The sequence below is a fragment of the Coptis chinensis genome, chromosome 5 (genome assembly GCF_015680905.1).
Source record: "Coptis chinensis isolate HL-2020 chromosome 5, ASM1568090v1, whole genome shotgun sequence".
In the NCBI taxonomy this organism is placed as follows: Eukaryota; Viridiplantae; Streptophyta; class Magnoliopsida; order Ranunculales; family Ranunculaceae; genus Coptis; species Coptis chinensis.
The window spans coordinates 96042174-96068894 of NC_141460.1; the positions used below are offsets into that span (position 1 = coordinate 96042174).

Below are 26721 nucleotides of genomic sequence, written 5' to 3' on the forward strand. Positions count from 1 at the left end.
ATTTAGGCCTTTACCCCTCTAATGCATTCCAATACCCATTGGGCCTGCAGAAGCTCATGTAGCAACGCCCTATGAGCAAAGAGAAGAAACAAAGAAACCATAAACAATGGAAGAAAAGCAGACAATCCCAAAAACACAGAAACAAGAAGAAGAAGAAAACTGGGGATCAAAAGCATGGAAACTTCTAACTAAAGTAAGAGAGAAAGCACCATTAATCCAATGCATAACAAACTATGTATCAATGGATATAATGGCAAACACACTATTAGCTTCTGGTGCATCACCAGCTATGCTTCATTCTATAAATGAAATATCAGACTTCACTCCACATGTTCATGCTCTTTGTATTAATATTGGTACACTCTCTCCTGATTGGCTTCCTTCTATGAAATCTTCTGCTACTTTAGCTACTCAGTTGAATATTCCTTGGGTTCTTGATCCTGTTGCGGTTTCAGCATCCGATTTTCGACTTAAAGCTTGTCTTCAACTTGTTGGTCTTAAGCCTGTTGTTATTAGAGGGAATGCTTCTGAGATTCTTGCGCTTTCCACCGCTTCCGTAGGTTCTGATAAGGTAGTTTTACTTTGATGACGAAAAATTATGTTTATTGTTGATTTTTACTATAAATATGTGATCTTTGATGCTATTACTATAATTGGTAATAAAGAGGATGAGTATAGTGTCATAGGTTTGTTTGTTTGTTTGTTCTAATTGTAAATGATTTTGAGTGGTTTCTTTAATTGTAAATGTATAAGTAACTATTTCCATATTGTTCTCAATGTACAAATATTTATGTGGATTCTTGTTATGATTATAAGGGGGTCGATAGCTCTCAAAAATCAACAGATGTGGTAGAAGTAGCGAAATCATTAGCCCAAGCAAGTGGTGCTGTGGTTGCAGTATCTGGAGCTGTTGATATCATCACAGATGGAAAGCGGGTGGTGGGCGTGCACAATGGTGTACCAATGATGCAACGTATTACCGCAACAGGATGTGCAGTTACAGCCCTCATTGCAGCATTTCTTGCAGCTGATCCCTTGCGTCCTTTTGAAGCCACTGCTTCAGCACTATCCATCTTTGGTGTTGCTGGTGAAATTGGAATGGACTTAGCCAAAGGGCCGGCCTCATTACGGATGCACTTAATAGATTCACTGCATGGGCTTGATCAGAAGTCTGTATTTTCTGGGGTTAACATCACTAGCATGCCATGAGAGGATCAAATGGAGGTAGGTTCTTCACTCAATGGCTTAGTACGTACAGTATAGTTTTCCCTGTATCTGTAGCTGGCACACATTAGTTTGAAGTGTCAAAACTCAAAAGAACACACTATCCTCCTTAGGTGGTTCTGAATGGTTAGCTATCATTCATTTTTTGCTTTATGTTTGGTTCCTCGTTTATTTTGATTGTGATGATAGTTTTGTTTACCATATGAGCAGAGGCAGAAATCATGAATTTCGTAACTGTGAATGCACAGGAAAGAAATATGCATGACACTCTGCTCTGCTTCTCTACTTTGTTCTTTTTCCAAATAAAATGTACTCAGCTGATATACCATTACTTTACTATATTAAGTTCAACTGTAACTGGCTGAAGTAACCCATTACTTTACTATTAAGTTCAACTGTAACTGGCTGAAGTAACCCTATAGAGCTTGAGCAAAGTTTGCAGATGCTCCAAGCCTCCAAGAATTAAGAATTTAACAGGATTGATCAGAAATGTTCAATTCTTTAAAATCTTAGGCACTTATAATCGACGAACACATACACTACTAGGGGTAAAGACACTCATTCGGTAATGAACCTCGCAGTGCACTAGCATAGTTGTTCGTATCCATGTCCTCTAATAGTAGTTGTTGAGGTACTATCCTAAGTTTGGGATTGATGTCAGATGATTGTTACTAGTGGTGCACACTGTTTAAGCCAGTTTATGTAGTAAGCATGGTTTTGTTTGTTAAAAATTGGTGGCTATGCTTTCGTGGTCTGATTCTGTATTGGCTGGCCCTATCTGAAGCCTGTCTCCAATATGACACATTGACAGCAAATCCTCATCTTCCTTTCTTCAAATTTCACAACCCATAGAAACAATTTTACGACAAAGATTACAACCATATGTGGACATGCTTACGAGCAAAGCTACTGCAATGTCGAGAAACAATAAAAACGACTCCATATTCATTCTTACACAAACAAACTCAGACTTTCTCAATCTCACTCAAACTGTCATATCAGTAAGTGAGATGGACAGTGATCCTCAGCAATGCTTCTGCCCCATCAGTGACATGCTGACCGGGAGCAACAAGCGGTCGGACTTCTGCAAAACCAGAAGCATTTTTGAATTTTCCTGTCCCACCAGTAACTGACAACTGTGAGATTGTGCTACCAATCTTGTATACACCATAGAAGTTCAGACTATCACCATATTCCCCACCCTCTATCATTGCACTGAATGCCATCATTTGCGTGGTTCCGTCGGCTGAGCTTGCCACATACACACCTTGGGCTTTTCCAATTGACTGAGAACCCAAGTCAGGTCCAGATGTCAACATATCGTCGATGACGGTAATTGTACCAAATCCCAAACCTAGACCATCAGGTCCTAACTGGGTCCCAGTACGACGGCCATTTACAGTTTGTGCATTCGAGTTGCCAGCAAAAGTCGTACCTGCCAAACCAGTCCCTAGAGGAACACCATTGGCATTGACTGTTGGGATTGCACCATTGGCGTTGGGAATGGCAACGCCACCTTTGGGAGGGAGGAATCCGACTGGCCGAGCAAAGGGTACCTGACCACTGTAAATGTTCCCTAGCAAGCCTGTTATAGGTCTAGCTGTAGGATTACTTCCTCCAAGGATGTCATGTATGTATAGTTCAAGAACAGGTTCATCAGCTGCTGCCACAATCCCAACCACTTGTATGGCGGCAATTAGAACCAGAAGGGAGACGAATGTTAGCTGGTTGATCATTTTGCTATGTGTTTGTATGGTACTTGTAATTTGCAATGACTGATGGATGAAGCTTAGTTGAGAATGCTGCTGTTTAAATAGAGGTATAGTTGGAATGGAGTTGTTAAGAAACCCAGAAGCTGAAGTAGTTGGATATGTGGAGTAAGCTGATTTGGTGTTAAGAGTAGGAAAGGTATATTATTGATGTGGAGCATCCTGCCAGATATATTTAGGGAAAACCGGGCATGGTCTACTATCTACTTTTGTAGATCTACAGATATGGTCCATTTCATGGTTTATCAAGATGTAGCAGAGTTTTGAATACCTAACAAATACAATCACAAAAAAAAATTGAATTAAACACTTATGTTCTTCAATTGAATTAAACACTTATGTTCTTCGTTATTCATGACCATATAGAGAACTTGGGATTATATCATACATTAGAAAATATTAATTTTCATTTTTTTTCCTCCAATTTCGACTTTACCGTACCATAAAGAATTATCCAAATCAGGATGGTTCAGGATTAATACTTGGGCAAGTAGTGAAGTGGTTAAGAAATATGCCTGAGCATATTTTTGAGTAAAGGAATTAGAACTTTTTGGTTTTTGGTTTTTTTTGAGTAAAGGAATTAGAACTTTTTGGTTTTTACTTTTTTAAATTTGTCTAGTAATTAGGCGTTTAAAAGGTAGGACCGGTTGGTATATATCCTGGGCTCCTGGCCGGTTGGTTATGGATTAATTGAACGATTAAGGATTGTTCTGGCCTTCTGGGTTCGGGGGGTCACACTTATTTAGCTAGAGTCTGATGTGAATTGTAGTCTTAAAAAAGTGATAAGAAGAAACTGTTTTTTAAGTTACTTCTTTTCAGTACTACTTACAACCAGAACTAAAAACGACTCCACATAATCGGCAAAATATTTGGTACCAAATACAAAGCACTAAATTATACAATTTATGACGTAGGATCCTCATTTTCAGCTGTCACCTGAACTGAAAATTTTGATCCTGAACCAAAAAGAATTGCCTGAGTGAATTCACTATCAGACTGAATCATCAGCATTCTCCATGTTCCCCTCATTATCATCCATGACTTTGGCTTGTCTCACAACTGGGGATATCAATTTCCACACTGCATACAAGATTACGGGCAGGAGAGTCAGATAATTTTGTATCAAAATATTCCCCGTACATTCTCGCTTTGCAACCAACTTATAACCAACTCATTTATTCACAAAGTTCGGATAGCATATTCCAGAACGAAGCCAATGGAACTAATAATGGTAGCAATTTGTAAAATTGAAACATCGGTTACTCATTCCGAATACTGGAAAATGGAGCATCCATAAAGTAAAATGAGCTGAAATAGAATAAGAAGAGAGAAGAATACACATTTACATATATATGGTCGCTGCAAACCACTCGTTAACGATTTTCACCCATGTACTAGCCCAACCAACATCAATGCTCCATCTGATTGGTAATGGATGCATGAGTATATACAGGTAGTTCAAGAAATGTGTTGATAGTTTGATACTAAATAGCCAAAAAACAGGATATGTAACATTTGGATTAGAATTTTCTACTTTTTAGTCGAGTGATCTAGCTGCCAGCTGATGAACAACATTGCAAAATACATGACTCCCAATGAAAAGACGGCATGGAAAAATCCGTACTTATATGGAATATCATCTTCCCATTGAACTTTGTCCTTCAGAAACTGGAAAATGAAAATGTATATTAACACAAATGAGACGAACTTCTTCTTCTTTTTCTGCTAATATACTAATGAAAAGAACTAAGACTTCTTATTGTATTTTCTAAAGACAATTCCATTTCAACGTTTTCAGTCACATAAATGCTTAACTGACCTGAAAGGATTGTGAATCTACCCCGGTTGAAAAAGTTGCCATGACAATTGCACATATTGCCACTAGAAAGCCCTGCAAGTAACAAATACTGAAAGTTATAAACCTAGTTCGTAGTAAAAAAATTAATGAGAAAGTAGAAACATATTGCTTATGTGCTTCCTCTTTAGAACGTGATCTCAAACTAATGAACAAGGAAGGTATCGGGTTATTAGCGTGGCATAGAAACACATAGTTTGGTTGCGAGTAGTCTGTTCAGTGTCGGCTTACCCATCCCATAACAAAATCAAGTGGAAGAGCATAATACGTGCATCAACTTTAATCTGTACGTGTTTCATCCAATATGCTACAGATATAGAAATGGAAAGGAAAAATGCTAAAACTTACAATAACATTGGTCCAATCACCCTTCCCAGCCACTTCGCTTGCTGGGCTGCATTTCTTGCAGGAAGGCTCACTGCATAGATATAGTTTCAGGTAAAGTGTGGTAAAGCACATTATGTGGCTTTAACTTCATTCCCCTATTCTGCAAACACTTAATTAGCGTGCTGGAATCATGTGCAAACACTTAGAAAGTTAATTTTAGAGGAAATCCGATCCCAAACTAAAGAAGCTCAAACTTGTTGAGAATACAGATGTATTAGAGAAATGCAGGTCATATATTTGGATTTCCACAGCAAAGTATAATATTTAGTAGTGATAATGGTGAAAACTCGGTATGAAAAATAACTTCAATCTCTTCCTCCATAGCAACTCCTATCAAGCTCTCTACCATAAAAACTTTCACCACGTCTTCCTCTTTCAAATTAACTCACAATATCGTCAGACCTTGAACTTTTTTTTTCAGTATCTATTCTTCTACCTCTTCTTCCATAGCAACTATTATCAAACTCTCTCCCGTAAGCAGTGTTCTAAAAAACGCTAGGCGGTAGTCGGGCGGTGGAAGAGCGCCTAGCGCCTAGGCCTTCTAAGCAGTGTCTAGACGGGCTAGGCGGTTTTTTCCCCTAATATATATAGTAATACACACATATACTACAAGAAATGAAGAAAATCATTTACCATAACTCAAAAAATAAATACAAACAAATATACTTATTACAAAAATGCGTAATAGTTGAAGAATATTGACTTCATATAAAAATATACTCTTTGTTATAGTGGCATATAATTTACATTAGACTTACATCTTTTAAACTCATTCAAATCTTAAGCCTACATGGACCTTTATTTTTCGACATATAATTATTAAAAAAAAAAAAACTTGACTGGACCGCCTAGACCTTTTTAGCCCATTTTTAATCGGTCCTTTAGACCCACGCCCTAGTCGGTCCACCGATTTTTTAAACGACTAGGGCCTAGGCGAGTCGGTTGGGCACTGCCTAGTGCCTAGAGACCGCCTAGGCGGCCGCCTAGACCGATTTTTAGAATAGTGCCGGCCATAAGAATTTTCACCACATCTTAATACTAACAGGAAATCTCGTCCCTTTGATGTGGGACAACATATTTCTTACAATATTAGTTTTATGCTGATTTAGTCATTAGTATTATTTTAAACAATGTGATTGCATGTGATGGATTTCCTTTGTGCCCATAAAAGTCAAATCGAATAAAACTTTGTATAAATAGAAATTAAGATATAGCTATGAGTGTACTCATAAATTCTTTAGTGTATTACTTATGTGAATGCTAAGCCGGGAGAAAAATCAAATGCCAACAAGCTTACAAACTTATTAGCATTTCTTTAAAAAATAAGTACAAACAAAAATATACATACACCGGTCAATAATTGGGATAAGCAGATCGAAAGAATCAAAGAAGCACAATGTAATGTAATGCAACTCGACCGCCCTCATAGTCATTTTTCATTCACACTATCCCTAACAATTTTGTAACCCTCCTTTATAATTGTTTTTGGCACTTTCCCAACCACAGCCTCAGCTACTACATCAGTGGTTTTCCAAATTATCTCCTCTGTGGTCTTTCCACTAGCATTTTCAGTTATACTACCAGTAATAGTTTCACTAAGCTTTTTTTCCTTGACCTTTTCAACTATTTTATCTTTTACAGCTCCAATTTCTTTGATCTTCTCAGAAAGAGCTTCTCTTGGGCCTTGACTTCCCTTCTTGGTTGATTCCCATGCATCTTGAGTTGTTTGTTTTGCTTTCTCACTGAGCTCTTCAGTCTTTTCAGATACCTTGCTAGCTACCTCCTTTGTCTTCTCATTCACCTGCGCACATATCCAATTTACTAAGAAAAAAAAAAGTAAAAAAAATGCCCCGAAATGAATAGACAAAATCTAGAATACACCGGTTTATGGGTACGCGTGCCATCTAGGCCCTCCACCAACAAAAGGTGAAGATGTATTGCATGGTAAGGTACTGGATCTAGGTTCTCCTAACCCTGTATACCGGTACAGCCAGGGCATGTTAGAAATGTTAATAGGAATATAGGACAACGAAACGAAATTATTGTATGGTCCAAACGTACGAAAGGGGTAGTATGGTCTTTTAGCAATATATCTACTATCTATATACTAAAGTAGAGCCCTTTAAAAGAGGATTTTCTCTCTCCTATGTGGCACTATAATATGAGAGTTAGTTTTTTCTCTATCCTATGTGGCACTTTAGTATGAAAGATAATATTTTCTAATATCCTATAATCCCACGTACATTGAACCTCTTTAGACAGTTTGAGTGTATTTCTAATTCTTGTATTTAGAAAGTTTGAGTGTATTTCCAATTCTTATATATTTGATCAAAAAAAAAAAAAATTGCTAAAAAATAGGTGATGTGTAGAAAGTAATTTCCTATTACTGAATCAAACACTTTTAGTGTTTCAATTATTATATATTTGATCAAATAAAAAAATTGCAAAAAATAGGTGATTTATAAAAACTAATTCCCTATTACAAATCATACAATTTTAGTGTCTATGATAAAACACCGACTTATTTCAAATATATCCTTAACATGGCTCAAAACATAGTTAAAAATAATTATACAAAAAATAACATCACAAAATATATAATAGAAAATGAAAAAAAAAAAAAAAAAAAAAAAAAAAAAACGGCAAAACAATAATGACAAATATTTTAAAATATATATAATATTGATTGAAACTAATGTAAAAAAAAAACAATTAATGGGGAACTGAAAACTGGATGCAAATGCATCGAACTAACCTCAACGTAACTAATATTTAATGGGAAATTGGAAACTGGATGCAAATGCAAGCATTAAACTAATCTTAAAAAGTAAATAATAAAAAATCGGAATATGGATATAACCGCATTAAACTAACCTCAAAGAATAATTAACGGAAAATTAAAACTTGGATGCAAATATATCAAACTAACATCAAAAAATAATTGTCGGAAAATCGGAAATTAGATGCAAATGCATTGAGCTAACCCCTCAAAGATTAAATTAACAGGGAATCAAAAACTAGATGCAGTTGCATTGAACTAACTTCAAAAAAAAAAAAAAATTATAAATTGGAAACATAATGCAAATGCGTTGAACTAATCTTAAAAAATAATTAACGGGAAATCGAAAACCGGATGCAACTGCACTGAACTAATCTAAAAAAATAAATTGGATGCAAAACCTCCAGAAATAATTAACGGAAAATCGGAAACTAAATGCAAACTCATTGAACTAACCTCAAACAATAATTAACGGGAAATCAGAAACTAGATGAAAATGCAACTTTATTAAATAATAAATGAGAAATCGAAAAATGGATGCAAATGCATTAAATTAATCTTAAAAAATAATTAACGGGAAATCAGAAACTAGATGCAAATGCATTGAATTGACCTCAAATAATATAACAATTAACAACAAAAAATTGGAAATTAGATGCAAATGTATTGAACTAACCGAAAAGAATAATTAAACAAGAAATCGAAACTAGATGCAACCAGATTGATTGGTGATCTCAAAAAATAAATAACGGAAATTGGAAATTGGATGTAAGCTGCATTGAACTAACCTCAAAAAATATAAATATGAAAAATCGGCTGAATGCAAATGCATTGAACTAACCTCAAAACATAGTTGGGTTATATGTTGTGGGAATGTCTCGATAAGTATAGTTTTGCATTTAAAATGGTATTTATCTTATCTCTTTCCGTATGATTGTAAACTCCTTGCTATTCAAGTAGCTTTAATATATATGAATTTCGCCTTATTAGGCAATCTCACAAAACTTCAATCAAACTTCTATTATTAAACAACAAAATGAAGTTGAAAGATTTTATCAAAGTGGGGTTTTTTTTTAATGGAGAGTGAGATTTTCACGTTATAAGAAATTTGGTTGAGTAATTAATATAATATTAATATATAATAGTTATGCATATTTGCAAATATTTTTCAGAATAATTAATATAACAACACCCGTTAAGTAGATAATCTTTGAAGATTCCACGTAGTGAGTCATGCATAATTTAAATAATAATTAACGAGAAATCGGGAACTGGATAATCTTCGATGATCCCATGCACATAGTAAATTAAGCATAATTTACTTTTTATGTCATGTTTGCAAGGACACTACATATGGATCAGTAGAAGTTGTATTATACACAACATTAGATAATTATAAGAAAATCGGAAACTTGATTCAAATACATAACTGAGCTCAAAGAGTAATTAATGGGAAATTAGAAATTTTATGCAAATTGCATTAAACTAACGACAGAGAATAACTAACGAGAAATTAGAAATTGGATGCAAATCCTTGAAAAATATCTAATGGAAAATCGGAAAAGATATGCAAATATATTTTGGTTTATTTTCAATAAAAATATATTATGGTTCGAAAATTTGCTGCTAAATCACCATAAATCTAATAAAACTATTGTACAAGCTAGATCGAGTTGAAGATAATTTTATTTGAAAATTACGTGCGTAAATTTTGAATCATAATATATTTTATTAAAAATAAAAGCGAAATCGTTAATGAGAAGCAATTATGGTGCATAAATACTTGGAAAGTGAATATGCTATCTCAATTTGATCCTTTAGTTTCCAAGTACTTATGTACCATAATCGCTGATCATTAACGTATTTCGGTTTATTTTCAATAAAAATATATTCTTATTTGACAATTTGTGTGAGATATTTTGTAAAGCCTTTTCAGCACACAAAATATTTAATAGATCCCGGGCGTATGCCCGGGTCCAAAATCTAGTTGACAACTATATAAGACCTTATTTCCCTCTATTCTGAGAAACATTTTTTTTCCATTCAAAAATTTGAAACTTGTCAATTCTTCAACGGCTACTTTTTATTACTCCCCTCTTTCACTTCTCCCGCCATGCCCTTCCCTCCACCAAATCAAACAAGCTCACGCTCGAATCGTATCCGTTGGTCTAGCGAACAATGGTGTAATTATGAGCCACCTCCTTTCCGCATTGTCTCTCTCCCCATCACTCTCATCACACTATCCACTCAAAATATTCCACACTATCCAAAACCCAAACATTTTTGCCACCAATAACATGATTCGTTGTCTCGCAAAGAGCAACACCCCTCGCGATTCACTTATCCTTTATGCGTCGATTAGGAAAACCCAATTTGTTCATCCTAATAATTACACATTCCCTTTTGTTCTCCAAGCTTGTTCTAAAGCTTTGGGGATTATTGAAGGGACTCAAGTACATGTCCATGTTGTGAAATTTGGGTTTTATGAAGATGTTTATATTAGAAATGCGTTGATTCATTTTTATAGTGCGTGTCGTGAGACGGAAAATGCGAGAAGAGTGTTTGATGAAAATATCCAGTGTAGGGATATTGTGACTTGGAATGCAATTATAGCTAATTATGCAAGAGATGAACAAATTGATGTTGCGAAAAAATTGTTTGAGGAAATGCCGAACAGAGATGCTATATCTTGGAGTACTATGATAATGGGATATGTTCAAAGTGGGCAGTTAGAGAAGGGATTGGAGTGTTTTAAAGAGATGAGGGAGAAAGGGTTGAGTCCGAATGAGGCGATATTAGTGACAGTGCTCTCGGCATCAGCTCAATTGGGTTTGCTTGAAAATGGGCAGTTTGTTCATTACACTATAAGGTTGTTTAACTTTCCTATGACCGTTACTATTGGCACAGCCCTAGTTGACATGTACGCGAAATGTGGCTCCATTGATATGTCTAGACGGTTGTTCAAAGAGATGCCACGGAGAGATGTTTGGTCATGGAATGTCATGATTTGTGGATTGGCAACTCATGGTCTTGGTAAGGAAGCTCTTCAGCTATTTGAGAGGTTTAGGGAAGAAGGATTCTTCCCGGTAAATGTTACGTTTGTTGGGGTCTTGAACTCTTGTAGCCGAGCAGGGCTTGTAGATGAAGGCAGGCACTATTTTAAGTTGATGACACGTGTTTATGATATCGAGCCAGAGATGGAACATTATGGGTGCATGGTTGACTTGTTAGGTCGGGCGGGTTTTGTAGCTGAAGCCCTTGAGTTAGTCGAAAAGATGCAAGTCGAACCAGATCCTGTATTGTGGGCAACTCTTTTAGGGGCATGTAAGATTCATAATTTTGTAGAACTGGGGCAATCCATTGGAAAGAATTTAATTGAGTTAGACCCTACCCACAACGGACATTATGTGCTCCTAGCTAATATTTATGCCAAAGCAAGAAAATGGGAAGATGTCATCAAAGTTAGAAGGTTAATGATTGACAGGTGTTCTAATAAAATTGCAGGATGGAGCTTGATTGAATCCCACGGGGGAAGGTTCACCGATTCATTGCAGGGGATAGACAGCATGAGAGTTCTACAGAGATTTACAAAATGCTCGAAGAGATTCAAAGGCGGTTAGCTGAGGCTGGCTACTCAGCGGACATATCACTTGTCCTACATGATATAGGAGAAGAGGAAAAGGAGATCTCAATTAGAGTGCACAGAGAGACTTGCAGTAGCTTTTGGTTTGTTGGTAACAGAGGTTGGTGGTTGCATTCGAATAGTGAAAAACTTAAGGATTTGTTGGGATTGTCATGAGGTGTTCAAGAAGATATCGAAGGCGTTCCGTAGGGAAATCATAGTTAGGGATGGGAGTAGGTTTCACCATTTTAATGAAGGCGGTTGTTCTTGCTTTGATTACTGGTGAGACTGTGACGAACAACTTGCCCAGTTCATTTTGAGTAATTTTTTCTTATATCATGTTTGTATAATAACTAAATGGGAAAAATTATTTACTTATAGAAGGTATGAGATTCTTCAAAAGTATTATGTGGTTCTTTATATTTTTGTTGAAGAATTTGAATATGTTATGAGCTTCCTAGTGGTGTTGGTAGTATCGAATGCATAGTTAAGAGGTTTTTAGTGCAAGCAATGGCAGGATATAGCCTGAAAAGAGATTACCCCTTTGATAAGAAAACAGTATGAATGAGAAATTTCTTTCGTAATAAAATTAGTTTGTATATTACCTTTTCTGCAGTAGAATTGGCTTCTTTTGCGCTTTCCTGTTGGATTAACAAAAGAAAGTATACATTATGATACGCTGATAAAAGGGTTTATACTGATTAAACAGACTACATTCCAGATTTGCACTAAACCACAGACCAAAACTCATGAAATCGAGTCAAAACTAAACTATGTATGCTATAGATTGTGCAAGGCACTGGTGGGTTCTTATTTATAATTTTTCGTGAGAATTTGGCATTGCTGTAATTTACTCCCTAAATGTTCATAATCAGGTCTTCATAGCATACGAACACTAGAAAATCACTTAATGCGTTGGTAACTTGGTATACTAACTTGCAGTGGCCTTGGGGCTGCAGTGACCAAAAGTCTGGAACTTGCAGGGCTTTGGTGTCCAAGTACTGGTCGAGATTGATGAAATTTGTGTAGTATAATGGTTAACTGTCTCATACCTGCCATTGTTCTTGTTCTGGTCTTTTGGCAGTTTTGCATCACAATATGAAATACACTTTATCTATTCAAAGTTGTTTGTTGAGCCGAGTATTACTCTTTTATATGGATGGAAAGTTGTTTTGACAGTTAGTGAAGATCCACCATTTATGGTTTTGGTAGTTAGTACCTCAAAATAAGGCATTGTTTTGGTCCTTTTATGAGTCCGAATTTGTTCACCAACATATTTGTTGGTGATATTTACCAGCGCTAAAATGAGCCCACGTGTAGCGAAATCATTTAATAAAACTCTTCATTTATTTATTTTTTTAATTAACAAAAAATATTCCAAGAAATAAATATTTCGTCCAAGATTTTCTCCCCAAACCCTTCGTACTCTCTCTTCCACTTCTTTTCTCCCAACTCTTTCTTCTTTTTCTCCACATTTTAATAATTTTCTTTCTCCCCTAAACCTCCATACTCTCTCTCCCACTTCTTCTACTCTCTCTTCCACTTCTTTTCTCCCAACTCTTTCTTCTTTTTCTCCACATTTTAATAATTTTCTTTCTCCCCTAAACCTCCATACTCTCTCTCCCACTTCTTCTTTCTCGCCAAACCCTCCATACTCTCTCTCTCACTTCTTCTCTCTCACTCGTTCCTCTTCTTCTCCACTAGTTTTAATAATTTTCAACAAGGGGTCAAGCAAGAAGATAGGAAACTACTATGATTTTTCCTTTCAACCACAAACAAAATCTTAAGCCTTACACATGGATTTTTGTTTCTTGTGTTACTATTCTTTCAGTTGCTATTTTTATCTCAACCGACTAGAACAAATTCTTTCTTGTATCCAAATTACTATTCTTTCAGTTACTGTTTTTATCTCAACCTACTAGAACAAATTCTTTCTTGTCTCCAAAGAAGCCGAGAAAAATGTCCCCATTTGGCTACTACAAGTTACATGCCTAATTTAGTACAGACTATGGAGTACAAACACAGAGGATATTACTCTGTTTTCAGCAGGCATTATACTTCAGGATAAATCTCCACCATTATAATTGTACTCAAGTTATTAGACATATTAGCTATTGAAATAAGATGAATTGATATCAATACTAGAACAAGAACAAATAACATTGCATAAATTATGAGCATGTTTAACACTGTTGAATGTCATTCCAAATGTACTCGTAGAGAAGAGAGAGGGATGGAGGGAGAGAACAGAAGTTGATGGGAAGTGGGGGAGAGAGTGCTCCAATATTTTGGAGAGAAAATCGTAGAGGAAATCGTTATTTCCTTTATTAGTTTTTTGCATATCTATTTTTAATTAGTTTCTCTAAAAAAAATAAAAAATAAAAAAGAGTTTTAGTAATACACATAGACTTCTACTGCATAAATTATGAGCATGTTTAACACTGTTGAATGTCATTCCAAATGTACTCTGTGAGAGAAGAGAGAGGGATGGAGGGAGATAAATGAAGTTGATGGGAAGTGGGGAGAGAGTGCTCCAATATTTTGGAGGAAATCGTTATTTCCTTTATTAGTTTTTTGCATATCTATTTTTAATTAGTTTCTCTAAAAAAAATAAAAAATAAAAAAGAGTTTTAGTAATACACATAGACTTCTACTAGCGCTGGTGGATTTCACCCGCCAAATATGCTGGTGAACAAATTCGGACTCTCCTTTTATGGTCAGTATTTCCTGGTCGATCTATCCCCTTACCTCCATGGAATCGGTGGAAATTGTTCAATTAAAGTTGACACGGGAAAATTTCACAGTGAAACACGAGGTAAACTTGTTTCCCAAGTCATGTGAGAAAAAACACGGGTGTTTATTTTTTTTCGATAATATATCAGATAGGTCGTTTTTGGCTTCAACGTGCTGCAAGAGTAAACTAACCGAGATACTCGAGTGGTATGACCTTACCAGATGTGGTTGTTGAGTCGGGTTACTTATTTGGCCGTGCAATTGATCACTTGAGGAAGAGGTTTCTTTGTGGAATGCCAAGTTGTTTTTATGCTGTATGATTGGGTTCTTGAGACAAATGGGAATGCACCTCCCCACCAGGGGAGGCTGCTCAAGATAATCGGGGGCCTAAGCAAAGTTCGAATAGGGAATCTTCTATGATTAATATATACTAATAAAAATTGTTACATTTTTTTTATTTTTTTTCTCACAACATCTTATTGATTTGTTTACGTTATTTCATATGATCCCAACTTTTTCTTTTTATCTTTCTTGAATAGTCTTCACACAAACTTGAAACTTCAATTGATTTATTTAACAAAAAATTGCAAATAGAGAGAGAATGTAGAATAATTATACACCAAATAAAACAAATATAGAAAGTAAGAAAGATTATAGGGAAAAACCATAAAAGGCAAAAATATGATATAAGTAAGATTGAATTGTTGGCGTTATATATACTTGATTATTTGTTATAGGGTGATGAAGAACTTTAATAAGTTATGGAAACTTGCTACTTTTTGTTGGAGAAGGAGAGGGAACCGAAGGAGTTTAAGTCTTTAATACTACTTTAACAAATAAAAATTGTTACATCTTTTTTAATTTTTTTTCTCATAACATCTTATTGATTTGTATACATTATTTCATATGATTCCAACTTTTTCTTTTTTCTTTCTTGAATAGTCTTCGCACAAAGTTGAAACTTTAATAGATTTATTTAACAAAGAATTGCAAATAGAGAGAGAGAATGCAGAATAATTTTACACAAAATAAAACAAATATAGAAAGAAAAAGAGATTATAGAGAAAAATCATATAAGACAAAAAAATGATATAGGTAAGATTGAATTGTTGGTGTTATACTTAATTATTTGTTATGGGGTGATGAAGAACTTTAATTAGTTATGGAGGTGTGCTATTTTATGTTGGAGAAGGCGAGGGAACCGAAGGAGTTTAAGTGTTTAACACTACTTTAACAAATAAAAATTGTTACATCTTTTTTATTTTTTTTTCTCACAACATATTATTGATTTGTTTATGTTAATTTCATATGATCCAAACTTTATCTTTTTTCTTTCTTGAATAGTCTTCGCACAAATTTGAAACTTCGATAGATTTATTTAACAAAGAATTGCAAATATAGAGAGAGAGAATGCAAAATAATTCTACACCAAATAAAACAAATATTGAGAGAGAGAGAGAGAGAGATTATAGAGAAAAATCATATAGAAGGCAAAAAAATGTTATAGGTAAGATTGAATTGTTGGCGTATATATACTTGATTATTTGTCATGGGGTGATGAAGAACTTTAATTAGTTATGGAGGTGTGCTATTTTTTGTTAGAGAAGGCGAGAGAACTGAAGGAGTTTAAGTGTTTAACACTACTTTAACGTGATTTTATGGTTTCCAATTTGCCAATATAAAAATGTTTATCCAACACTTAAAAATAAATGAAAAACAATAGTGGGTTTTGGTTTTAATTTTTTTATTTATTGCTATATGGTTGAGCCGGCCCTGTCCCCACCACCCTGGGAGAGTGCTGGTTTCTTTACAATGGCTCCTTTGTCGCCAAGGACAACTTTCTCCACTGTTATTTTTGCGGTGATTTGTTTGCATATGACCTTTCTGGAAAACAAACTCTCACTGAGCCATTATTCGATCAGTCTTATCTGTCTCATCGCCCAAATCACAGATCTTTTCTCACACCAGAAACATCACCTTTTCTCGTTGACAAACAGAATCATCAGTTATGTCGCATTTGGAAACGAGTATGACTCTCCCCTCCCCATTTGTTGGGCGACATTTGACATTAAGAGACGAGATGATGACAAACTACTTGCTGTCCCGCGCAAGCACTCTGGAACCTTTGGTGAAATCCTTTTCTGCTTGCCAATATGAGTATCTTTATACATCCTCTCTTAATGCACATATGGCTACACAACAATTTTGACACCATGTCCTGAACGACCAGAAGTTTCATGGGGTAATTTTGCTAACGTTTCCAGGGACTTAGTTATCTGGAGCATTCTGTGATTGAATTAAGAGGAACATATAGAGTCGTTCTATTTCTTGCTTTTCTTATTGAATTGTCTCAAACACAATTGTAGACTGTCCAATTTGATAAATTCTTCCCACCCCCGGCCAATATAGAAAATAAAAGGAATGAATCAAAACTTTGTTCGACGCCCCTTAATTCCATATAACTTTCAAGCCTTCTAGCTGTCCGTTGCGGCTCTTTACACTAATCGTTGATATGAAACATATCTATTTTTGCTACTTGTTGTGTGTGGCATGTAAAGATCCCCAATCATCTCCTTCTTGTAGGTGCACCGAGTCTCCTGGTGCAACTACCTCCAGTCATCTATCGGAGAAATGAGCAATCTTATAGTATGATAACCGGGAAGATTTTGTGAAAACGGAATATGTAAGTGAGGTATTTTATTACTTATATCTGTTCTTTTGTTCCAGGTGCATTAGATTGTGTTAACTTGTCTTAGTGTTTGATTGACATGAAACAAACATCCCATGGGAGTCCACGTTTTAGTTTCTCCATTGCCTCCCCTCGTTTACTTTTTCCTGTCAATTTTTTCCCCTGAGGGTCTAAATATTGAACTAAAGATTGGGTGGTCGGTCTTTCTATCCTCTGTTGATCGGAGAAATTTAAAGACCTAGCATCACCTTTGTTTTATAGCTTTCCTCTGTTTTCATTTTCCTTTGTCCTGTAGGCCACCTCGACCTACATTTTGTATTCAATGTTTCATTAATAAAATGTAAACAAAAAAGGACTAGCCCTTCACCAATTGGCACGATATCCACTTGTTCGCCATTAACCGAAAAACTATCTTGACACAAAGTATGCTGTCTCGGTAAGTGCGGATTCTCGATAGTAAAAGAAACTAATTTGAACAAGGATTTTTCTTGTTTATTTATAAGAAATGATCCTGACCTCTGACCACAAATATACCGATGTTGGGGGTTACACATTGGTTATATCCTGCTCAGGTAGTCAGGTATGAACGGCCTCCTTTTATACATTTGACTGGCATCAAGTCTCTTGGTTTCGCAAATGTTTATACTATCTACAGTATCTTTGTGCTTGGAAGGATAAACTTATAGATGTGGAATACTTCTAGACCTTCAAACTGAGGAAAAAAAAAGGGTAATCTCTAGGAAACTGTCATAGTATCAAAGAGGGGCTGCTCTTTTGTATATTGGAGGTAGTCGTTTTCGGTTGTCATAGTCAGACAGTTATCCTATTTGTGTATGTGTTGTTGTGGATTTTAGCTTTTTATGTTGTCTGCCCATTTTACTTTTTTTCCAAAGGGATTAGTTACTGTACCTTCATTAGTTTGGTCAAAAAGTTTAATTGTTACACTTATGGGGTATTTATATTTTGAATTGTTTTATTTGTGCAGGATGTGCTATTAGTGGTTATGTTGCTGCGCTCTCTGAAACTAAACAAATATGATGTCATTTTTATTTTTATTTGCATGCGGATTTTCATTATTCTAGGTGTGCTCCTTGTAATTTATTTATTTTTTTATATACAGATTGGCATGGCTAAGTTGAAGGTCTTTGAGGAGAAGGATCTTAAGGGATATGGTCTTCCAATGGTAAATATCTCCAAGCCATATTGGTTTTTCAAATAGTTGTTTTACTCACTTGCGTTCTGTTGGTTTTCGTCCATATGATGCACGATTCCATGGGCCTTCCTTAAAGTATGAGATATTCAGAGGCATATATTTTTTCTGATCTTAAATGTTTATCATGTGTGTGTGGGCTTAACAACAGTTAAGTTCTCGAAGAGAAATGGTTGCTGATCTGAAATCGCTGTCGAAGTTTTCTATGGGTTCCAGTTTTAGACAACTCTGAATACTTGACATCCTTTAGAATATTCGAGAAAGGAAGAACGCGGAATTCCTCAGTGGAATTCAGAGTAGATGAAGCTTCTTTGATAACCCAAGTTTGAGATACCTTGGTTCAGCTGGGGACAAACTATAGGGGCTGGTTTATAAAAAAAAAACACACTTTTAGGTGAAGATAAAATACCGATGACGTCAAGGAATACCAACAACGTCAAGGTAAAGCAGGACGGAATTTTTTTTGGATATCTCTGCATTTTTTTTCCCAGGTGGAGATCCACATGGATGCTGGAGGGATTTTGGGGAGACCTTCGCTAGGGTAACCTATGTTTTTAAAGGCGGTCCAAGGCGAGGAAGGCGCCGTGGTGCCCAAAGGCAATGTTCTGTGAAAATAGTTGTAGGTTGTTGTAGGTTAAAGGCAGTCTAAGGGGCCATTTGTTTTTGCCTCTTATAAGAACTTGAGGTCTTATAACCTCTTATAAGATGTGGCCCAGTGATTTTTGATATTTTTTTGGTTTGTTTTTTGCCTCTTATAAGAGGCATTCTACTATAAATGTCTTATAAGAAGCTCCAGTTCTATAAGTACCAAAATTAGATCTACTTCAATTCTATAAGTCTTATAACTTGAAAAATGACTCAAACACCCCTGTCCATATACCCTTAACCTCATTTATCTCTTCTTTTCTTTTCATTATCTTCTTTTCTAAATAATTCTATAGTCCTAGCCACCACCAGCTACCACCACCACCACCACCACCATCATCACCAATTCACCACCACTACCACTACCACCACCACCACCACCACCACTGTCGCCACTACCACCACCATCATCACCACCACCACCACTACCACCATCATCATCACCTCCACCATCACCACCGTGCTATTAAAACTACCACCACTACCACCACCATCATCACCTCCACCACCACTATCACCGTACTATTAAGTCTATCACCACTACCGTGCTATTAACACCACCACCACCACCATCACCGCGCGTCTTTATTAAAGACCAATATCATCACCTCTACTACCACTACCATCACCACCACTACCAACCGCTTATTAAGACTATCATCACCACCACCACTGCCGCCACTACCACCACCATCATCACCAATTCACCACCACTGCCACCACCATCATCACCACCACCACCAAATTATTAAAACCACCACCACCACTGCCGCCACTACCACCACCAAACTATTAAAACCACCACCACCACTGCCGCCACTACCACCACCATCACTACCACTACCACTACCACCACCATCATCACCTCCACCACCACTATCACCGTACTATTAAGACTATCACCACCACCACCACCGTGCTATTAAAACCATCACCACCACTATCACTACCACTGTGCTATTAAGACCAATATTATCACCTCCACTACCACTACCATTACCACCACTACCATCATACTATTAAGACTATCACCACTACCACCATCGTGCTATTAAGATATCTACCACTTCTACTACTATTACTACTACTACCACTACCACCACCGTGTTACTAAGACGAATATCATCACTTTCACTACCACTACCACTGTGCTATTAAGACCACTACTACCACTGCTAACTAAAGTAGTTTCCTAAAATCGATATTCTAATTATCAAAATTGATTTGAAATCGAAAATCAAACTATATTTTTGTTTCAAATTAATCTATTTATGTTAAATGTGATGTAAAGTAGGGTTATATTTGTCAAATAACCATCTATAAGATGTTATGTATTTGTTTTTTCTATTTTTACAAGTGCTTATAAGAGGAACTTAAAATGAAAAACAACCCACTTTATAAGACCATCTTATAAGATCCTCTTATAACACATGGTCTTATAAGAGCCTCTTATAACTTAACCCAAAAAAACAAATAGCCCCTAACTGTCGAAAGCGTTAGTTTAGAAACCTCTGCGCTGCGTTTCACCCGTGATAACTTAGAGGATAACAACATTGCTACATTCAGAGTTCTTAGAACAGTATGAGAGACACATGACTAACAGACGAAGAGATGTGGTTGCTGACAACAATGAAGCGCCAAGACAGATATCTTTTCGGGGTTTGTATCCTGAGTTGTGTACCCCTAATATTCTTGAAGACCTTAAAAAAGGCTATCCCTGGTTTAAAGTTGTGGTGTCTTATAGGACTGATGACGGTGGTCCATATTGGAGAAGAGGAAATATCCCATTACTCTGTCCTCTGTTAGTAACCACTTTGTTAAATTGTATTTAGGACTTGATTATCTGATTTTTGTTGATCAGGTATAGCGCTTCAATGGTTACTCTGCTCTTTGTAGAGTCTGTTCCCCTTATCAGCCTCCATCTACCTCTTACTATCTCCACATTAGCCGCTGCATTTGCCAAGACCATTTGAATCAAGTGCTGCCACCAGTTTATCAAAATGCCACTCCCCTTTATGCAAAATTTCTTAGTCGCAGTTTCTAGGCTGCATATATCTCGAACCAGCGAACCAGTCACTCCATTGTTTTTTACAAAATTCCCTTTCTTCGCTCCAAATTCCATCTGTGAGGTTTATATTATATTGATAAGACAATTAACTGATTGTCTTATGCAACATGTCGAAAAGAATCCAAAAGCCTTGCAGAGAAATCTGCTCCTGATCTTACATAAAGCATCTAAAGTGGTTACCTATTGCTGATTTGAAAACCTATTAAAAAACTGTACTATAAATAACAAACTAAATGAATTGAAGCGTAGAGGTTGTGGTTTCGTTGCATCAGGAAGGGTGCATGTAAGACTTAAATTACATTTTGTGACTAATGTATCGATGGGGGTCTGCCTAACCCCACATATCTTTTAAAAGAAAATGGTTTGCCATCATGCTTTTGATGTCTAAGGATTGCTGAATCTTGCTCCGGCTTAAATCTCAGAGAGGGAGACAGTGCTTGTCTCTCAGTAATTCTGTGGGTAAGGTAGACACTCAATTCTTGATTGGTTCAATGTTTTTATGGTTAGTGATTTGTGTTTGCCTTACATTCTCAGCCGAATCAGGCCGGTCAAATATTTTGTAATTGTTTCAGGCTGATCTTGGGTTTTACACCCGGGAACTTGATTAGCTGAACTGACCCATGTTGCCCACTGCAAATATTTTTGTAGAACTTTCATTAGTTCTTTTTCCTTGCTCATGTATTAACAATTTTCCGTTCAACTTTGTTTTTAGGATCCAAGGAAGCAACCGCTTTTTGCCATCAGGGATAGAACTGCTGAAGAGTGAAGCGCCAGTTCGTACAAATGGTGAAAACGTAGCACATGTACTTCGATAGCAACTGAAAGTCTGAAACATAAACTTTGATGGCCTTCAAGTGGTGCGGAACAAGAGGGAATTCATACAATCTCTGTAGTCAACCATTTCCCAGCTTTGGCATCACAATTGGTGTCTTGTAAAATGTTAAAATTACTTTTAACTTTTTAGGCATATTTCTGTTAGTTACTTAGTATTAGGTTTGTTCAACGATACCTATTTCACTGCAGTTCGACGCATTTTATTAAACTTTATTATGATTTAAGCAATTAAGAGCATCTTTAGGAGTGACTAGATTTTGGACCCGGGCATACGCCCGGGATCTATTAAATATTTTGTGTGCTGAAAAGGCTTTATAAAATGTCTCACACAAATTTTCGAATCAGAATATATTTTTATTGAAAATAAATCGAAATATGTTAATGAAAGCCGATTATGGTGCATAAGTACTTAGAAATTAAGAGATCAAATTGAGATAGCATCTTCACTTTATGGTTTAGGATATTAATCCATAATTTTCAAATAAAATTATCTTAAACTCGATCTAGCTTGTATAATAGTGTTTTTAGATTTATGGTGATTTAGCAAAAATTTTGAATCAAAATATATTTTTATTGAAAATAAACCGAAATATGTTAATGAGCGTGATTATGGTGCATAAGTACTTGGAAACTAAGGGATCAAATTGAGATAGCCGGCGGTGATTATGGTGTATAATAACTTGGAAACTAAGGGATCAAATTGAGATAGCCTCTTCACTTTGTGGTTTAGGATATTAATCCGTAATTTTCAAATAGAATTATCTTAAACTCGATCTAGCTTGTATAATAGTTTTATTAGATTTATGGTGATTTAATGGTAAATCATCACATTTCGCCAAATTTATTTAACTAATGTGTACAAATCACTAAAATAGATTGATTGTTTCCATATCCTCAAAGAATACACCACTCTCACTTGAAAAGATTTATCACATGAGCGTGTCCTACTTAACGGTTTGTTATATTAAATTATTCTAAAAAAATATTAGCAACTATGCATAGCTATGAGATATGAAAATTATATTAATTACTCAATTAAATTTCTTGCACCATTCTCTATAAAAGGAAGCATCAAACTTTGATAAAACTCATCGACTTCTTTTCATTGTTAGTTTTAACAATAGAAGTTTGATTGAAGTTTTTGAGAATGTCCAATTTGGTGAAGATAATATTTAAGCTACTTGAATAGCAAGGCATTCCCAATCACAATAAAAGAAGTATGATAAACATTACTTAAAATGCAAAACTATATTTGTCGAGACATTTATTCCCCTACATATAATACAAATATATTTTAGGGTTATTAGTTGAATGCATTTGCATCAAGTTTATGATTTTTCATTAATTATTCTTTGAGGTTAGTTTAATGTAGCACGTTGCATCCGGTTTCCAAATTCTCATTAATTATTCTTTGAGGTTAGTTCAATGCGGTTGCATCAAGTTTCCGATTTCCCATCAATTATTATTTAAGATTAGTTTCGGCAATTGCATCCATTTTATGATATCACGTTACTTATTCATTAAGGTTAATTCAGTACAGTTGCATCCAGTTTTTTATGTTTCGTTAATTAGTATTTGAGATTAGTTTATTGAATTTGCATCCAGGTTCTAATATCTCGTTAATTACTCTTTGAGGTTAGTTCAATACATCTGCATCCAATTTCTGATTTCCTGTTAATTGTTTTTCTAGGTTAGTTCGATTGTTTACAATTTCTATATAGTTTGCATACATGTAAGAGTTTGTTTTTTTAAACTCACTTTCATTTTGGGTTTCTAATTACTCGTAATTATTCATATGAGAAGGCTAAAAAAACCGACATTTATGCTTTTAGGTCGGTCTTGATCTGATTTACATTCGACTTTCGATTTTTCAGTTAACTATTTTTGAGGATATTTCAATGCATTTGCATCAATTTCTGATTTCCCATTAGTTAATATCTTATTTTAGTTTAATGCAATTGCATCTAGTTTTTGGTTTTTTTGTTAATTATTCTTTGAGGTTAGTTCAATGCGGTTTGCATCCAATTTCGAATTTATGTTAATTGTTCTTTGAGGTTAATTCAATACATTTGTATCAAGTTTTCGATTTCCGTTAATTATTTTTTGAGGTTAGTTCAATGCGGTTACATCACATTTATAATTTCCGATAATTATTCATTTAGGTTAGTTAGGTGTAGTTTCATCCATTTTTCAATGTTTAGTTAATTAGTCTTTGAGATTAGTTCATTGCATTTGGATCTAGTTTTCGATTTCCGTTAATAACTCTTTTAAGGTTAGTTCAATACATATGCATCTAGTCTCTCGATTATTTATGCTTTGAAGTTAGTCCGATGCAATTATATCCGGTTTCGATTTCCGTTAATTATTTTTGAGATTATTTCAATGCATTTGCATTTAGTTTCGATTTCCCACCAATTATTCTATGAGGTTAGTTTAATGCGGTTGCATTCGGTTTTTTATTTTATGTTAATTATTTTTTGAGTTTAGTTCAATGTATTTGCATTCGGTTTCGATTTCGGCCTATTAATTATTATCGAGGTTTGTTTGATGTATTTGCATACCGTTTCCGATTTCCCATTAAATATTTTTCAAGGATTTGTATACAATTTATAATTTCCCCTTTAGTTATTATCGGACGTTAGTTTAATGCAATTGCACCCAGTTTTTCAATTTCTAGTTAATTACTTTTTAGTTTAGTTTATTGCATTTGCATAAAGTTTCCAATTTTCGTTAATTACTCTTTGAGCTTCGGTTATGCATTTGAATCAATTTCCAATTCGATTTCCTTTTAATTATCCAATGTGGTGTATAATACCAACTTCTATCGATCCATCTCAGTAGTGTCCTTGCAAACATGATATAAAAAGTCAATTATGTTTGATTTACTATGTGTGATCATTGAAAGATTACAGTTCTCGATTTCCCATTAATTATTCTTTAAATTATGCATGACTTACTATGTAGAATCTTCAAAGATTATCTCTTAACGGGTGTTGTTATATTAATTATTTTGAAAAATATTTGTAAATATACAAAACTTTTATATATTAATATTATATTGATCACTCAACCAAATTTCTTATAACGTGAAAACCTTATTCTCCATTAAAAAAAAAACTCATGTACCTTTAATAAAACCCTTCAACTTCATTTTGTTGTTTAATAATAGAAGTTTGATTGAAGTTTTGTGAGATTGCCTAATAAGGTGAAGTTCATATATATTGTAGCTACTTGAATAGCAAAGAGTTCTCAATCATACGGGGAAGAGATAAGATAAACATCATTTTAAATGCAAAATTATACTTACGAGACATTCCCACAATATATAACCCAACTATGTTTTGAGGTTAGTTTAATGTATTTGCATCCGGTTTCTGATTTTCAGTTATTTATATTTTGAGGTTAGTTCAATACAGTTGCATCCAATTTCTAATTCCCGTTATTTATTTTTTGAGATCAGTTCAATGCAGTTGCATCCGGTTTGATTTCTTGTTAATTATTCTTTTGATTAGTTCAATACATTTGCATCTAATTTCCAATTCCCATTAATTATTCTTTGAGGTCAGTTCAATACATTTGCATCCGATTTCGATTTCCCATTAATTATTATGTGAGATTAGTTTAATGCATTTGCATCCAGTTTCTGATTTCTCGTTTATTATTTGATAAAGTTACATTTGCATCTAGTTTCCGATTTCTCATTAATTATTGTTTGAGATTAGTTCAATGAATTTGCATCCAGTTTCCTATTTACCATTAATTATTTCTTGAGGTTAGTTCAATGCATTTGCATCCGGTTTATTTTTGAGATTAGTTGGTCGCAGTTCCATCCGGTTTCGATTTCCCATTAATTATTTTTTAATATTAGTTCCACGCATTTGCATCATGTTTCCAATTAATAATTAATTTTTCTTTGATGTTAATTCAATGCAATTGCATCCAGGTTTCGATTTTCTATTAATTTAATATTTGAGGGTTAGCTCAATGCATTTTGCATCAGTTTCGATTTGCCGACAATTATTTTTTTATGTTAGTTTGATGTATTTGCATCCAAGTTTTGATTTTCCGTTAATTATTCTTTGAGGTTAGTTTAATACAGTTGTATCCATACATATTCCAATTTTCTATTAATTACTTTTTAAGATTAGTTTAATGTTTGCATTTGCATCCAATTTCTGATTTTCCGTTAAATACTATTTGAGGTTAGTTCGATACATTTGCATCCAGTTTTCGGTTCCCCATTAATTGTTTTTTTACGTTAGTTTCATTCAGTATTATATATATTTTAAAATATTTGTCATTATTGCTTTGCCCTTTCTTTTTTTTTTTTTTTTAAAATTTTCTATTATATATTTTGTGATGTTATTTTTTGTATAATTGTTTTTAACTATGTTTTGAGGCCATGTTAAGGATATATTCGAAATAAGTCGGTGTTTTATCATAGACACTAAAATTGTATGATTTGTAGTAAGGAATTAGTTTATACAAATTACATATTTTTTAGCAATTTTTTTTATTTGATCAAATATATAAGAATTGGAACACTAAAAGTGTTTGATTCGTAATAGAAAATTACTTTTTACAAATCACCTATTTTTTAGCAATTTTTAAAAATATTTGTCATTATTGCTTTGCCGTTATTTTTTTTTTCATTTTCTATTATATATTTTGTGATGTTATTTTTTGTATAATTGTTTTTAACTATGTTTTGAGGCCGTGTTAAGAATATATTTGAAATAAGTCGGTGTTTTATCATAGACACTAAAATTGTATGATTTGTAATAAGGAATTTTACAAATTACCTATTTTTTTTTTATTTGATCAAATATATAAGAATTGGAACACTAAAAGTGTTTGATTCATAATAGGAAATTACCTTTTACAAATCACCTATTTTTTAGCAATT

The 26721-nt window shown here is 34.6% G+C and overlaps 4 protein-coding genes, 1 long non-coding RNA gene and 1 pseudogene across 6 annotated transcripts; 3 read left to right on the top strand and 3 right to left on the bottom strand.

Moving 5' to 3' along the window:
- The first annotated feature begins 77 nt into the window (after positions 1-77).
- On the top strand, positions 78-1545 carry LOC147500513 (hydroxyethylthiazole kinase-like). Its single transcript, XM_086562131.1, has 2 exons — positions 78-571; positions 817-1545. Exons 1-2 carry the CDS (start codon positions 107-109, stop codon positions 1207-1209), a joined length of 858 nt encoding a protein of 285 aa, XP_086418257.1. The 5' UTR covers positions 78-106; the 3' UTR covers positions 1210-1545.
- Positions 1546-2028: 483 nt separating this feature from the next.
- On the bottom strand, positions 2029-3285 carry LOC147500514 (dirigent protein 16-like). Its single transcript, XM_086562132.1, has one exon. It carries the CDS (start codon positions 2958-2960, stop codon positions 2223-2225), a length of 738 nt encoding a protein of 245 aa, XP_086418258.1. The 5' UTR covers positions 2961-3285; the 3' UTR covers positions 2029-2222.
- A 554-nt stretch (positions 3286-3839) lies between these two features.
- On the bottom strand, positions 3840-5365 carry LOC147500515 (uncharacterized). Its single transcript, XM_086559347.1, has 5 exons — positions 5197-5365; positions 4813-4884; positions 4528-4661; positions 4340-4414; positions 3840-4073 (listed from the first exon to the last, which is right to left on the bottom strand). The coding sequence occupies exons 1-5, from the start codon at positions 5305-5307 to the stop codon at positions 4025-4027; spliced, it is 441 nt and encodes a 146-aa protein (XP_086415473.1). The 5' UTR covers positions 5308-5365; the 3' UTR covers positions 3840-4024.
- A 1142-nt stretch (positions 5366-6507) lies between these two features.
- LOC147500516 (uncharacterized) lies at positions 6508-12762 on the bottom strand. Its single transcript, XM_086562133.1, has 3 exons — positions 12573-12762; positions 12242-12277; positions 6508-7036 (listed from the first exon to the last, which is right to left on the bottom strand). Exons 1-3 carry the CDS (start codon positions 12726-12728, stop codon positions 6665-6667), a joined length of 564 nt encoding a protein of 187 aa, XP_086418259.1. The 5' UTR covers positions 12729-12762; the 3' UTR covers positions 6508-6664.
- On the top strand, positions 10065-12038 carry LOC147500517 (pentatricopeptide repeat-containing protein At5g06540 pseudogene; annotated as a pseudogene).
- A 3364-nt stretch (positions 12763-16126) lies between the features above and the next one.
- On the top strand, positions 16127-22043 carry LOC147500518 (uncharacterized). Of its 2 annotated transcripts, none has more exons than XR_015196406.1 (4): positions 16127-16611; positions 16953-17061; positions 18044-18241; positions 21694-22043. It is a non-coding gene; the product is annotated as an uncharacterized LOC147500518 (long non-coding RNA). The 2 variants fall into 2 exon arrangements; XR_015196405.1 differs by having other exon boundaries at positions 16953-17052.
- Positions 22044-26721: the final 4678 nt, after the last annotated feature.